The sequence below is a fragment of the Haliotis asinina genome, chromosome 4, assembly GCF_037392515.1.
Source record: "Haliotis asinina isolate JCU_RB_2024 chromosome 4, JCU_Hal_asi_v2, whole genome shotgun sequence".
NCBI lineage: Eukaryota > Metazoa > Mollusca > Gastropoda > Lepetellida > Haliotidae > Haliotis > Haliotis asinina.
The window spans coordinates 74,481,289-74,495,938 of record NC_090283.1 but is presented as its reverse complement, the minus strand read 5'-3'; the positions used below and the strand labels follow the sequence as shown (position 1 = coordinate 74,495,938).

The window sequence follows — 14,650 nt, the reverse complement described above, 5'->3', positions numbered from 1 at the left end:
GTTCTCTGTTACAGTTGCGGCCAATGTTTGGGGACCGGGACTATCTGGAGGAGCAGCACATCCTGATAGCTGTTCGGGGATGTGATGACGATGATGAGTCTTATGGTAATTAGTATCTTCTTGCTATCAGTGTTATAACATGTTGGGGATGTAAAATCTGATGGAATTTTTGTCAGTGTGCGTGACAAGTAAGTACATGAATAAATGGGATGAAATTCTTATGCTTATGTTTTTAGATTGCATGCAGTCTTGAAATGCACAGTTGAAATCACTTTTCCAGTAAGAAAAATGAGATGAAGCATAAATGATAAAATGTTCAGGGATATGATGACGATGAATAGTCTGATGACACATAGCATCTAACAATTGGATGTATTGTGTGTGTTTTCAAGTGTGTGTATTCCATTACAGTTACAGGCATATATTATTGTTTTTGTTCTCAAGTGCGTGATTTAATGTATTCCCTCTAGAAGATGTTTATTGTTGTGGATGTTTACAGGTGAGTGTGTGGTATCACTGAAGGATCAGTTCTCACCAGACTTCCAGTGTTTTGAGTGTGTGCTCACCCACAACGGAGAGGAGACAGGGAAACTCAGGTAAAAGACGCCACTGTAAAAACGTTCAAAATGTGCTACATTTTAGAGAAGCAGTCCCTTGTCATGCCCATATTATTTTGTAGGGGTGAGATATGTGTGATAATGCCCTTGATTTTCTTCCAGGCATGAGATACGTTTCATGTCCTTGTTTGTCCCTGAAGGGTGATATATGTCTGGTGATGTCCTTGATTTTCCTCTAGGGATGAGATATGTGGGATAATGTCCTTGTTTTTAATCCAGGGGTGAGATATATCTGATAATGTCCTTGTTTTTCTGCCAGGGGTGAGACAAATCTGATAATATAAGTTATCACATCGTGTCGAGGGAAATACAGGATTTTATCAGTTCCGAGTAAGGTTGTATTCCCCGAACCGGAGGCGAGGGGAATACAACCTTACGAGGGACTGAAAAAAACCCGTATTTCCCTCAACACGATGTGATAACGCATTTATCTAGCTGAATATTTTCACTAAATCAAAACAAAACAACATGCATCGAATTGACTTGCTGCCATGTTGACACCAGCTGATCGTTTGAACTCAATGCACCGCACGTCACTAAAGGCTGCAAGCTTTTCTCACTTCGCGTCGTCACAGAGACATAGCGGGGTGATATGACTTTTGCAGCGGGAGTATACGACTTTTATACTCCCACTGGCGGATCGTGATGGGTGTACATGGTATTTTATCAGAGTCACGTGGACCAATCAAAACTCGACATTCTTACATAATGTCTTTGTTTCACCAGGGGTGAGATATTTCTGATAATGTCCTCGTTTTTATTTCTGCCAGCATTGAGATATGTTTGATAATATCCCAGTTTCCTTGTTTTTCCTCTAGTGGTGAGATGTCTGATAATGTCATTGTTTTTCCTCCAGGGGTAAGATATGTCTGATAATGTCCTTGTTTTTCCTCCAGGGGTGAGATGCGTGTGTCTATGGGAGGGAAATACAGAGTCGGCAAGTCCAGGAAGACATATGGTAAAGAAACGCTTCTGTTTTTGGTATATAGAGTTGACCAAACCACAGAATTTTCCTTCTGTCTGTCTCTTTATAGAGAAACAAAAGCTTTCAAATATACTATGTATAAGAGTTAAAATCTATGTCCTGATCGGTAAAACAGTGATGAGTTAAGCAGTTAGATTACTTGCATAGTTAGCAGCACCTAATAAACTTTGAACTGACACATGAAGATATGACTTCTTGGTACTATTCTGTTTACCAACAGTCCTAGAAAATACATAAAGGTTTATCAGAATAAAGTGTCACATCAGCACAGTGTCGATGTGATGTATCTTTCTGATAAAACTTTGAAAACCGTCCTGAGAGCAGTGTCCTGAGGGCAGCAACCAGACCTTGCCCAACCCTAAAGGATACATCAACAAAATGTGTTGTGATATTGGAAGCAGCCATATTGGAGAAACTTGGCAGCCCTTCAGACTTGAAAGCTCGCTGACTTGGTTGACACATGTCATCAGTTCCCAATTGCACAGATCGATTCTCATACTGTTGATCACTGGATTGTCTGGTCCAGACTCAATTATTTACACACCGTCGCCATACAGCTGGAATATTGCTAAGTGCAGCGTAAAACTTCACTCACTCACTCACTCACTCACTCACTCACTCAAAATAAATCAAGAAGTTGTTATCCTTAAGATATGTCTTGTATAACATACCAATTTCTAAATATATTTGAAAAATCTCAAAAAGGACACAAAATGTCACATTCTTTTGCAACATATTGTGATGCAACACATTATATATGTGTTGTAGTATTTATTATGCTATGTGTTTGGAGATGTTTCTGCAATAGCCTTTTCTTATCATTTCAGAAATCGTTGCCTTGGATACGGAATATCAAGATCCTGAAGACATCCATCCGTCCACTCCACGAGAAGGACGACACCAACCTGTTTCCATGTCATCGTCTGTTGGAATTCAGCTGCCTAGCAACGGACATTCTTCACCTGCCCGTCAGACAAGATACAGCAGTGATGAGGTTTTGCTTCGTCTGGGCCAAGAGAGTTCGAGCCCTGAACCAGGGTGGCCCTTGAACCCAAACAATGGCCGACAGTCCTCATCGCCAAGACGCAAACCAATTATGGGCCAGTCAGTGCTGCAAGCGTCCGCCTCTCAGAGACAGGTCATGCCTGTTGTGTCAACATCACAACTTCCTACCAACATACGTCCAAGTGAATCTGTCCCATCATGCCTCAGTGGTGTGGGAACTGCACCTCCAGTCGCGATGCCTCGACCTGCCGAGTTGGGTCGGAAGCATGATGTCAAGGTAGACACTCCGCCACCACCTCTGCCAAAGAAACAACGACCAACATCGGTAGGTACAAACATCAAATTGTTGAAGCAACTTTCTAAAATTATTACCTGTTGTTGTTAATCTGCCACTTGTCACTACACACTGTCTATATACACTTCCCATCACATGGTTGGATCACAGTTTGTTTGATTATAAGAATCTACATCTAAACGTACCCATGAAGCTCAGATAAGAATTTATCTTAAGGAACCCATGCTTATTGTAAGAGGCAACTAACGGGATCGCTTGGTCAGTGTTGCTGACTTGGTTGACACACGTCATCATGTCAGAATTGTATAGACTGATGCTCATGATGTTGATCATCGGATTGTTTGGTCCAGACTTAATTGTTAACTGATTGCTGCCAAATGTCTCGAATCTGGCAAAACAACAAACTAACATAGATTAAAACCTTGCTCTATGCAGTAATCAGAAAGTTGTAGTCCTTCAAATATTTTGCTATTTATTCACCAACTTCTAGAATGCCAATCAAAGAACATTAAGTGTAATGGTTATCAATCTGTTTCCAGGGTGACAAGAACTATGATGGACTTGCCAAGCCTACCTCAGTACAAGAATGGCTGACAGGGCTTGGTCTAGAGGAATACATTGTGTTGTTTCTAAAGTCTGGCTGGGACTCAATCTCCAGACTCCCCAAGCTCACAGCCCCGGATCTTTTACGCATGGGCATTCAAAATCCTGCACACTGGAACAGAATGATCACAAGCATACAGGAGATAAACTTCACATAGCAGCAGGTGTTGTTGCAAATTTGCTACCCATGAAAAAATGACCCCCACCTCTATGACATATCCAAAGTCTGAAACTGTCATTCCACTGTAGTACATCATCATAAGTGCACACTGTTTATGTCATGTACCATGAGTGTTTTATGGAGATATTGGGAACATTTATATTTTCAAAATGAAACCATATATTTTCCCCAGTTTATATTTTCTTTGTCCCTTCGGTATGGAAACAAAGAAATCATGTTTAGAGATATCATTCTAAAATTCTAAAAATAATACTAAGAAATGTTCAACAAAAGCACATTTTCAATAAAAGTCATAAAAGAAATCTTATGGTAGTATTTCCTAGAAAGATAAAAAGAACAAGTTTGGTCAAGTCTCATATATTTTGACAGTTTGGGCTATAAAATGGTTTCTATGGATGAAGCACCATTCAGTGATGCCTTGAAATGTGTTTTCATGATAAAGTATTTGTAGTTAACTTTTTGTACAGCTCTTTTGTATATAATTTGAATGGCTGATGTTCAAATTCCGGTTGATTTAATATATTTTGTCTCCATGTTTTCAGTGTCTATATATGTATGTTTGTAATCAAGAAAAATGTATCACCTCTGCTGAATCTCATGAAGCTGAAAAAGCCATAATACAAAAACTTGTGTTCGATCTGGTGGTGATGGACAGCTGTACCGGTTTTGTGTTAGTGTACATTATGTTTTATACATGTGAGAAATGTTTCGATTTTGTTGTCATATTGTTCAGTGCTGGCAAGTTCTTAAAGAAAGTGCTATGATCATTATTTGTCTGTATAAATATGGAAGTCACTGCACTTCTGAGCATCACGAATGGAATTGTCTCTCGCACGTCTCCGTCGGCATGGATATGTACTGTTTTGCTAAAGATTTGTTGTCGCTGTGTAGATGCCTCTTGGGAAAGTCAGTGTATGAGTTATTCTGCTGAGATGACATCACCATTTTCAGTTGCCTTACTCAGATATTCTCATTATTTGTGGTCTCCAAACATTTCTTACAACAAAACATTACATCTGATTAGATCTGAAAAAAAACCCCCAAACATTGCAGTTTGGTTAAAGTCATAAACATTCTACTGAAATAACTACCGGTAATGCCCGTGGCCAAGTGTCTTTAATGTGAAACTATTTGTGTATGTAATGGAAAGATAAACAATTGAGCAGAATATCAAAGTTTTGCTCTGAATGTCTGGTGTGTATAATGTTCAGTAATGTTCAGTTATAATATCCATTTGCTCAGACTCATGATGCCACTGGATTGTCTGGTGCAGACCCGATATTATACAGACCGCTGTTGTATAGGTGGAAATCGCTAATTGCAGCATTTAACAAATTCATCTGGGTGCTAGGAGGTTTGTCTATTGTGTTTTTGTCTCTTTATGCTATGGAAATGTCATGAAAGAAAAAAACGAATGAACGTGAAGAAACAAAAATCACATGATTCAATTCAGAAGCTGGTAAAAGTACTGGCAAACAAGGATAAGTTGGATAGATAATGCGTTTACGAGAAGTAAGCAGTGCAGAGCAATAAGCAAACCCTTTTGGTTTGTGAAAGGGAGAGCAGATGTAGGGAAGTGCACATACAGTGCATGACGAAATTGATTCTGCATGTAGCAGCACAAGCCTTACTCCTGTGGTCGGTGTAGCAGGTCAGTAATATTTGGACTGAAGTTGATCACAGACAACCTGGGGCCACTTCTCTCTCAATGGCAAGCACCAGGAGGCATTCCTACATGCTGATTCGGGTCAGTTGTCAGGTCAGTGCTCAACTTATCCTTGTTTGCTATTAGCTGTATCCAGATTCATGTGCTGTGTATCTCACTCTTTTGTTTTAAGTGACAAAGGTTGTGAAGAACATTTGGTGCTTGCAATCTCATAAGACAATTTTCTTGTCCCTTCACAACTAAACCAAGTGTTACTGGAACACGTTATCTTTTGGTATTTGTGTGTAGGCAAATACGAGCAACAATCAGTTGTAAAACATGAAATTATCAAACTTGGAAAAATGTGCATGTTCATGTGCCTGCAAACAGAATATTATTTTAAAGTGCCTGATACCTTTTTAGTGGTTTCTTATTTCAAGATTTCACATTATCACAATCATAAAGCACTTTGACTTAACTTTTAACAGATAAGAACTATTGAAATGATAATGAATTGATGTATTTTATAGAGTATTGAGAATGACAATGTGTGGTTTTTATGCTATTATTAACTGACATGTCATTGATGTTTGTGGAAATTAGTTTTGTAAACAAAACATTTGTCAACGCTTTTATTGTTGAAAGTGTTGTCCTTAATTATAGTCTTTACCTGAAATGAAAAAGCAATATATCTTATAACTTTATAAAAATTCAGAAAATATTTATGTGGATTGATCAATGTGATTAAAAGATGACATGTGTCATTGTTATGGAACCATCTGTATCACATGTGTTCTGTCACCTGCTTGGGTTCACTGCTGCCAGGAAGATCTGATCAAGGATTAGATTTGAAATCTGTAGATTAAATGTTTCCATAACGATCTGGGCATTTCTGTAAAATCAGCCCTTAAGACTGGAAAATTTTTATGTATGAAGTTAATAAATTCATTCTGTCAGAGAAAGGCAGAAGTTGGCTAGTGATGGTGCATCAGGTAGGGTGTTCCACTCTACTCAGTTCAAACCTGAGACAGGCAAACCAGTTGTGAAGAACAGCCCAGTTTATTCAGGAATTGAAAAGAGGTCAACATTAACCACATCATGTATGACTACCAGGCACCACAACTTAAAGTGACACGGATCATTCTCAGAGTTAGCTTCATGGATACGGTGGTGGAGTCTTGTAGGTGAACCAGAGCAGAGGACAACATTGTGATACTGTGTTGCCTTAGACCAAGGTTGTGAGGGTATTTGTCCCACTGTGTATCTGTAAAGATGTGTATAACTGTGGAGACGTGTCATTGTGTCATTCAGACAGTGAATCATTGTATCATGACATTGTCATAGTGACATGACAAACAGTGAGAAAACGTGTCTCAGAAAATATACCGAGGAAAACAGAGGGATCACAGGAAAGTTGAAACATTTGTTTATCATTTTTCCAGTTTTCACCACCACAGCGCTATTCAAAAGTGGAGATGAAAACTGGAAAATAATTAAAGCTTGAATTTTCCGGGACCTTTCATTTGTTTTCCCAGTATGTATTGCAACATGGTCTGACTGTAACATTGTTGTCTTCAGGAGAGAGAATTTATGTGCATATAAGCATATTTTGAGTCGTGTTGGTGTGTTACTCTTTATATAATGGTATGTATATGGAGGTAGTTGTCAGGACATTCCTACTAGAAACTGCACAATCAGCATCCTGTCAGACTGGTTTATTGCCAGCTTTGACTAGATCTGTCTGTACAAGGTATTTTTGTTACAATGCCAAGCGAGAAGTATTTCTGTTTATCTCTGCACATATCCTTGATGCTGGTTTCCATCACATGTCTTTATGTTATTACAGTAAACTCCCTGGATCTCAAACCCCAAAGGACCATGAAGACAGATTCGAGATATCATGCGTTTCGAGATTGAAATACATTGTATATTTGCACAGTGTGAACATATTACTACATATATATTGAACCTGTAAACGACGATGCAGAAAACAAAAAATCTCTAGTTTCATTCTTTTTATTCGCTTGACAGTAATCATCATAATCATCATGCACAAAAAACATATACAGGGTGTTGAGTTGTATGAGAAAATCTTTAGCGTCTTTTTATTTTGGCCTCGCCGCTCTTGATAGCAGCCAGCTTTACATCTGTGGAATGCACTGATAGATTTTCTCTTCCGTGTTGGTGTCAGTAACATTGGATCCAGATATCCCCCAGTGCAATGACTAGGTCCTCCACCGGATTGCTCACAATCGTCAACACTTGACATGATGCAAGAAAATTACCGACCACTTACCATCGCAGGGCACTTTAGAACCAAAGGTGATTGTCAACAAATTGGCAGTTTACCTGATCTGTATGTATTGTGGTCTGTATTTTTGGTGTACCCATGTGCAGCAGATGAAGCTAGTTCACCGCTCACGTGTCATAGCCTCAAAGGTGATTGTCAGAACAAAGTGGCAATGACACGGTGAATTCAATAATTTAACTAGCCCTCACGTTATTTTAACTATGTAAGTGCAATTGTTTATACAACTAATTGTTTGTTGACAACATATTGAACATGTCTGCAAAATGTTTCTTGTGGTGAGTGCAGTTCGAGACCAAGATACAGAATTTATATGATTTGGTGATCTTTGGACTAATTTTCAGGTTTGAGATATTGTGTGTATGTGCAGATATAATTCCAGATACAAATTAAAAAAAAAAAGATAAATATATAGGAAGAGGTTGGAACTGGAGATTAGGTTCAAGATATGAGGAAGATTTGAGATTCAGGAGTTCGAGATCCCGGGAATTTACTATACCATGTGCATACAAAATTAGTCACCTGCTGTTTTATATGTCAGCAGTTGTGTTGAAAAATATAACAGAACTTAATGTAAATGTACTAACAGCAGTTTGTCTAGGTTGAAATCTTTCTTGTAATTTTTTCAAGACGTTTTTACCTTAAAATAAATGTTTAGACAGGTTTATTTTTAAATGTCTCAAATTTGAATAATGTCTTTCATGTTGGAAAGATGAACTGTAATCAGTGAGATGGGTAAAACTCAATCAAGTTATTCTGTTGTTGTCTCCACTAAAGTTGGGGTAGTGTGTAGTGTGCTGCTTTCAGGTTTAAGTCTTGGGTTTGATTCCTTGCTATGTGCTTAACTTGTTTGTGTAGGACCATATTGTGATGGTTATGAATCAAAACACATCCAGACACCAAATAGCCCAGTTGTTAAAGTGTTCGCTTGGGCAGGTTTGATTTCTTAAACTGTTGATCACTGAATAGTCTGATGCAAGCTTGATTATCCACTGACTATCACCATACAAGAAGGATGCTGGGTTTGGCATTAAACAACAAACAAGCAAATTCTTAAGAGAACAACATGTGAATCTGAATTCTTGTAATATTGATGGAGTATTGCTTAAAACCAGCATCCATGTGCACTCCTTGAAAATGTTCATCATGAAATAAAATCTGAACTGGATCCAGAAAGGAAGATCTTTTATTATAGGGTACTACAGCTGAACTTTATAGTGTTAAAGAAATATTATGATTTTGTGTTTCTGGAAGGGGTGGTTGGGTACCCAAGTGGTTAAAGCATTTGCTCTTCACGCTTAAAGCCTGGACTCGTTTTCTCACATGGGTACTATGTGTAAAGCCCATTTCAGGAATATTGCTAAAAGTGGTGTAACACTAAACTAACTCACTCACTCTGTCTCTGATTCTTTGTCAGTCTATAAGTCCTCATACTTCTTGTATTTGTAACGTTTGGTCACATGACCCTTGAGACAATAGAATATTGACTCAAGTTTTTGTGTTACTGCTGTTATTAACCATCGACATGTAACATTTTGTTGTTTGTGTGAAATGGGTTAGAATTGATCGTCCATGCTTGTCTTCGGAGGCAACGACCAGGATCGGATCTTTAGGCTTGTTGCTTTGGTTAATGCACATCATCAGTTCCCAACTGGCTAGATTGATGCTCATGCTGTTGATCACTAGATGTCTTATCCAGACTCCATCATTTACAGACTGCTACTATATAGCTGGAATATTGCTGAGTGTGGCATAAGACTAGACTCACTCAGGTGTTGTTTGTGTAAGAGAACCATGATCTTCATGCAGATCAATAGCAACATTCTAATATGTCTTCTCATTCTTTGTGAATATGCTGATTTCTCCATATTACAATACACCTTCTGATGTTTCTATGTGAAATAACTTGCCAAGGTATCCAGGTTATTGATGTGCTGTTTAAACTCTAATCAGATATACAGATAATCTCTCTTGTGTCTTTTGATGTGAAATATATCAATACAGAATGATAAAAGTGTCAGTCTCACAGGGTCTTTTTGATATATACCAATGTGTTGATACATCAATTCTTATCAGATCTACAGATAATCCTACCAGAATGCCCTTTGCTAGAAAAAATACATGTATTGGCATGAGTTGATAAATATTTAATGCTTTGATTCTCTTCGAGCTGGTTATTGATGTGTTTATATAGTTAAAAGATATGAAGGCAAAATTCTATTTATCATCCCAAATTGTTCCAACTTTCTCAATTTGTCTCAGTAACTAGTAGTATCATTACAATTTATCATCTTCAGTATCAGTGATGTCATTTGATTGTGATGTCATTTAACTGTGATGTCATAGAAGCCAATTTAGTAACAAGCATTGAGGTACTCTGCACAATTAGGAGATAAACATCATGTGTTGGCCACTTTTTGGGTGTTATTGAGTATTTGAAGCCCGGGAATATTTCATTTGGAACCAATAGCCAGACTTTTCAGATGAAATATTCCCGGGCTTCAAATACTCAATAACACCCGAAAAGTGGCCAACACATGATGTTTATCGACATTGTCAACAAAAAAGTAAACCAAAGGGTTTAACTGTCTGCACTTGTTCACATCGAGTACGAGTACAGCCGTGAAGTGTCATCAGCTGGCCATTTCAGCTGGTTCCCATGGCAGCATCTTGAGTTGCTTGTTTGTGATGTCATTCTAACTTAACGTCTTAATATGATTTGAATGACGTCACCACTATTGATAACACAACAAAACAATTGTTTGCGATGTTTCTACATGTCAATATGCAAACACTCTTGCTGTTTCCGGGAATCAAATACCATTTGATCATGTTTTACAACCAGTCAGCTTGCAGAACACAGTGACTTTTGGTTTACAATGTTGTATCAATGACTGAACTGAGGATGTAGTCTTAAATTATACTTGAATATTTATCGTACCTCACCCATAGATGATGCTTTCTGATTGGCTTAGTGCTGTTCAATTATCTCAATGTACCCTGCTTACAAGCAAGTAACATTTCAATATACACCACTAGGAATGCTGAACTCATTTCGTACTTCATGTTTGTAATTCTTTATCTCGAATAACATTGAATCACATATGATGTACGGAAATTACTGATGTTTTGCGAATGCAAATCGATGAATGAGAGATAAAACATCTGTTTTTCTTGTCTGCAAAATAGTGACATCTGCAAAAAGATGTACTTTTTTGCTTCACACATTTCAAAATTAACATTGAGGTGTTCGGTAAGATAAATATAAGATATATATATGTTCACTGGTCCCTTGAGGCATATGGATTGATGTATTCTCGATGTTTGTTCCTGAGCCCTAACATTTACGGTACATCAACCAATGTCCCTCTTCTGACCTGTGAACCACTTATATTATTGTAGTGCAAATTATAGTTCATGGCTGGTAACTGCTTAGTCATGATTTGTGTTTGTGTCATTGTTTCTCACAACTCTGTTTCTGTCTAGCTTGCTGTTGTCATCAGGCTAGAGACCAGTATTATATTTTTTGCATGTTTGCTGTGCTATATTGCAGATTCGAATTCTTATTTATATTCGCCTCAAGTAATGAAAACTTCTAATGTCAGCTGTTCCTGATGAACTTATGTTTTATTTTGCATAATAATTTTTATTCAGTCAGGTACATGAGCATATTCTGTAGTGTATGTGACAGTGTAAAAAACAAACCAGAATCTTGAAATATGCTGCTTATGTCAGATGAAAGTTCCCATAGCCAGAGAATGTTTCAGAACAAACAGCTTCAAAATGCAGCACTAGTTATGCAATCATCAATTATGACATTTTTATTGATTAATTTTAAATGATATTTCAGCATAAGATTGTTAATGAAGAAATAATTTTATTTGGCATTTTGTACTCGGTTAAATGTTTTATACTAAATACATGTTTGTCAATAATTAACAATGTTTAAAACAAGCATGAAGTTCTGATGTTTGTTACAGTGATATTGTAGACTGGTTGTATGGTAAATGTTGGGCATCAGCTTATCCTGGGTTTGTTACCAGGGCAACACAGTTCCTGTTGTAGCTCATGTTTGTAACCAGGCATCATTACAGCTTTACTGATGTTAAAATTAAAGTCATTTTGTGGTTAAAAGAGGTATCAAATGTTATGTCTGTGTATATCATGTTATATCTTGGAATCCTTAAAAGGATACTGTTTTCCTTCTAGATCAAACAACGAACAATTTCCTTAGGATTTCTAACTGTAATGGATAGACTGCTTATGTTATGACTGGGATATGTCTCACTTACATGAATACATTATGAAGAATCATTTATAGAATTTCTCTTCTTAATTTGAAAAAGAGTATTTTTGATAAAACATGTTTCTTAACTGTGAGTTTACTCATTTCAGAAAAAAAACAGAAGTTGGTCAAAATAGGAACAGTGTCACCATATAACTGTTTCATATCTTTTAGTTTTTATCTGACCAACTCGTTTTAAAAAGAAACATTTTTCAACCAATGTCAGTATGTTTTTTTTAAAAATCTCAACATAGTTTTCTGGATAGACCCGAGTAGTCAGTGTACTGTGGAGCAATATTATAGTGCTTCTTCATGGTTGTGTATACTACTGAAAATGAGTTAAGGAACACAGATTAACTACAGTTATCTGAAAGAATCAAGCATGTGTGATCTAAACTTCTTTTGAGTAGTATACAAAAGATATTCTGTCAAGTTTAAAATGTGGTGCATATAACAGTTATAACATACTTTTCATAAGGTTAATACTACATACATGTGGTATAACATGTTTCTCAGTTGTCTCCCTTTAAGATGCGTGTGATGCACGGATTTGCTTGGAGTCAGTGTAGCTCAGTGACACAGATCTATGTAATGTTCTTACAGACACCAAGGAACAGTTCACCCCAGTTCTTCACATTCCCATGTGGTCAGCCATAATATAATATACTAATTCAGGGCATGTAAGACTAACAAAGAGGCCCTTATGATGGATATTCATGGCTGCAGACCATCGCACAGAATCATAGCTCAACATGTCAGTATCCACAGAACTATTTTTATCTCAAGTCCATATTTGTACATTTATGAAATGTTTTATATAGTAATTGAGTAATAGAATGATTCAGTATTGTTTGTGTTTGTTGTTTTGTTTTGTATGAGATGCACAGTCTCACATTTTCCGAAGTATTTTCAAGTGCTGCACTAAGCAGCTGTTCCAACTATAGTGGCGGCCTGTAAATAATTCAGTCTGGACCAGCTAATCCGGTGATCAACAGCATGAGCATAAATCTATGCAATTGGGATGATGTGTGTCAAGAAAGTCAGTAAGTCTGATCACCTGATCCTGTTATCTTTGGTATCTGAAGACCAGTTTTATTGATCTTCACAGGTCTTTACCTGAGTCAATGAGTGAGTGAGTGAGTGAGTTTGGTTCAGCTACATCACATGTCAGCATTACAAGAGGACAGCTGGAAAGGGATGCAGGTCTAAGATGATCACAGCTTCAGTAAACTTCTGTGTGAGTGAGTGTTTATGGTTTTATGCCGCTTTTAGCAAAATCATAGCAAGCGCACACTAGACATAGGCTTCACACATTGTACCCATGTGGAGAGTTGAACCTAGGTCTTTGGTGTGACGAGCCAACACATTCACCACTAGGATACCCCACCACCCAAATAAACTCCACAAGCAGGGCTAGGCAATGACAAGCCCAGCCCAGGACCATGGGTTTTTAATCTGACTGACAATTTGAGGTTCTAAACAGAACCTCAGAGCCACAGAATTGCACAACTAATTGACATGCTTCAGATTCCTGGGGTATTTTTGTTCCAACGTTTCCAAGTCAGGAATCACGGGAACCAACCAGAGTTTTCAAGGACGTGTCACATCATGCTCCAGTATATAGATGTGTGATATTCAGGTCGACTTTAGACAGGTTGACATATTACAGCTGAATATATGCCATCTGTGCCATGAAAACAGAAATATACTTTCTAATCCATCACAAGATTCAAGTTTAGTGCGAGTGAGTGTTGTATTGTTTTAGTTACGCTACTTTTAGTAATATTCCATCAATATCACAGCAGGGGGCACCAGAAATGGGCCATGCACATTGTAGTCATCTGGGAATTGGAACCCGAGGAGCCAATACTTTGCCCTTTACCCCATTGCCCTTTAAATGAAATGATCCTTTAACCTAGGGTTTTATGCTTTGTGCAGGTAATTGTTTGCAGCTGAACAAAGCACTTGGCAATATTCCAGCTATTTGATGGCAGTCAGTATATAATCGTGTATTGACCAGACAATCAAATGATTGACCTGTTAAAGTCCATCAGTCTTACTTTTGGCACACGATTTCTCACAATTTGATTTGCTTGAGTATCTGCGTATCTGATGAAGGTATGATACGTGCTATTTGTATACAATCCTTTGACAAAAATAGAAAATCAGTTTTTGAGATTGTAATCCAAAATTAAAGATTTTTCCTTATTTTGGATGGTAGGGTAGGCTAGTGTGGTTCACTTGTCACGCTGTCCACAGGGATCACAGAGGTGGGGGTGGTAACAGCAGATGATGGAATACCAGTCAACCGGTGTCAAAGATGACAAGCCAAAAGCCATTTAAAAGGTATCGCATGGTAAATGACTGGTTGGATTGTTGTTCTCAGGTCATCTTTCTGTCAAAGTTGTTCCTCAAGTGTCTTAAGACACCGCCGACAAATTTCTACCACAATTTCTTTATACACTATTTTCATTTCATTATTTAACTTAAAAGATTAATTTTTGATGGATGTGTTTTCTCGGTGTCCTCAATAAAGTTCAGTTGAGTTAGATCACAGCGATATAGCTCAGGTTTTTTGTTTAATTTTCAAGGCGAATTAGGTTCATTTGAGGATATCTTCAAGGATATGTTTGTTAAGTCATCCATTTTGTTCCAGTTGGAAGAGTCAAGACAGTCCAAGAAACTGTTTTACATTGATCAGTACCAGCTGAAGGTTATCAGGGGAG

General features: G+C 37.6%; 1 protein-coding gene across 2 annotated transcripts in view; it reads left to right on the top strand.

The window, feature by feature from the left end:
* The window catches only part of LOC137281870 (phosphatidylinositol 3,4,5-trisphosphate 5-phosphatase 2-like), an 84,256-nt gene extending 79,159 nt beyond the window's left edge, over positions 1-5,097 (top strand). For both annotated transcript variants that reach the window (XM_067813546.1, XM_067813545.1), the window contains exons 22-26: positions 15-105; positions 500-596; positions 1,514-1,575; positions 2,430-2,932; positions 3,442-5,097. In XM_067813546.1, the coding sequence (XP_067669647.1) occupies positions 15-105; positions 500-596; positions 1,514-1,575; positions 2,430-2,932; positions 3,442-3,663 (975 nt within the window). In that variant the 3' untranslated portion in view covers positions 3,664-5,097. The remainder of the gene's footprint in view (positions 1-14; positions 106-499; positions 597-1,513; positions 1,576-2,429; positions 2,933-3,441) is intronic.
* Positions 5,098-14,650: the final 9,553 nt, after the last annotated feature.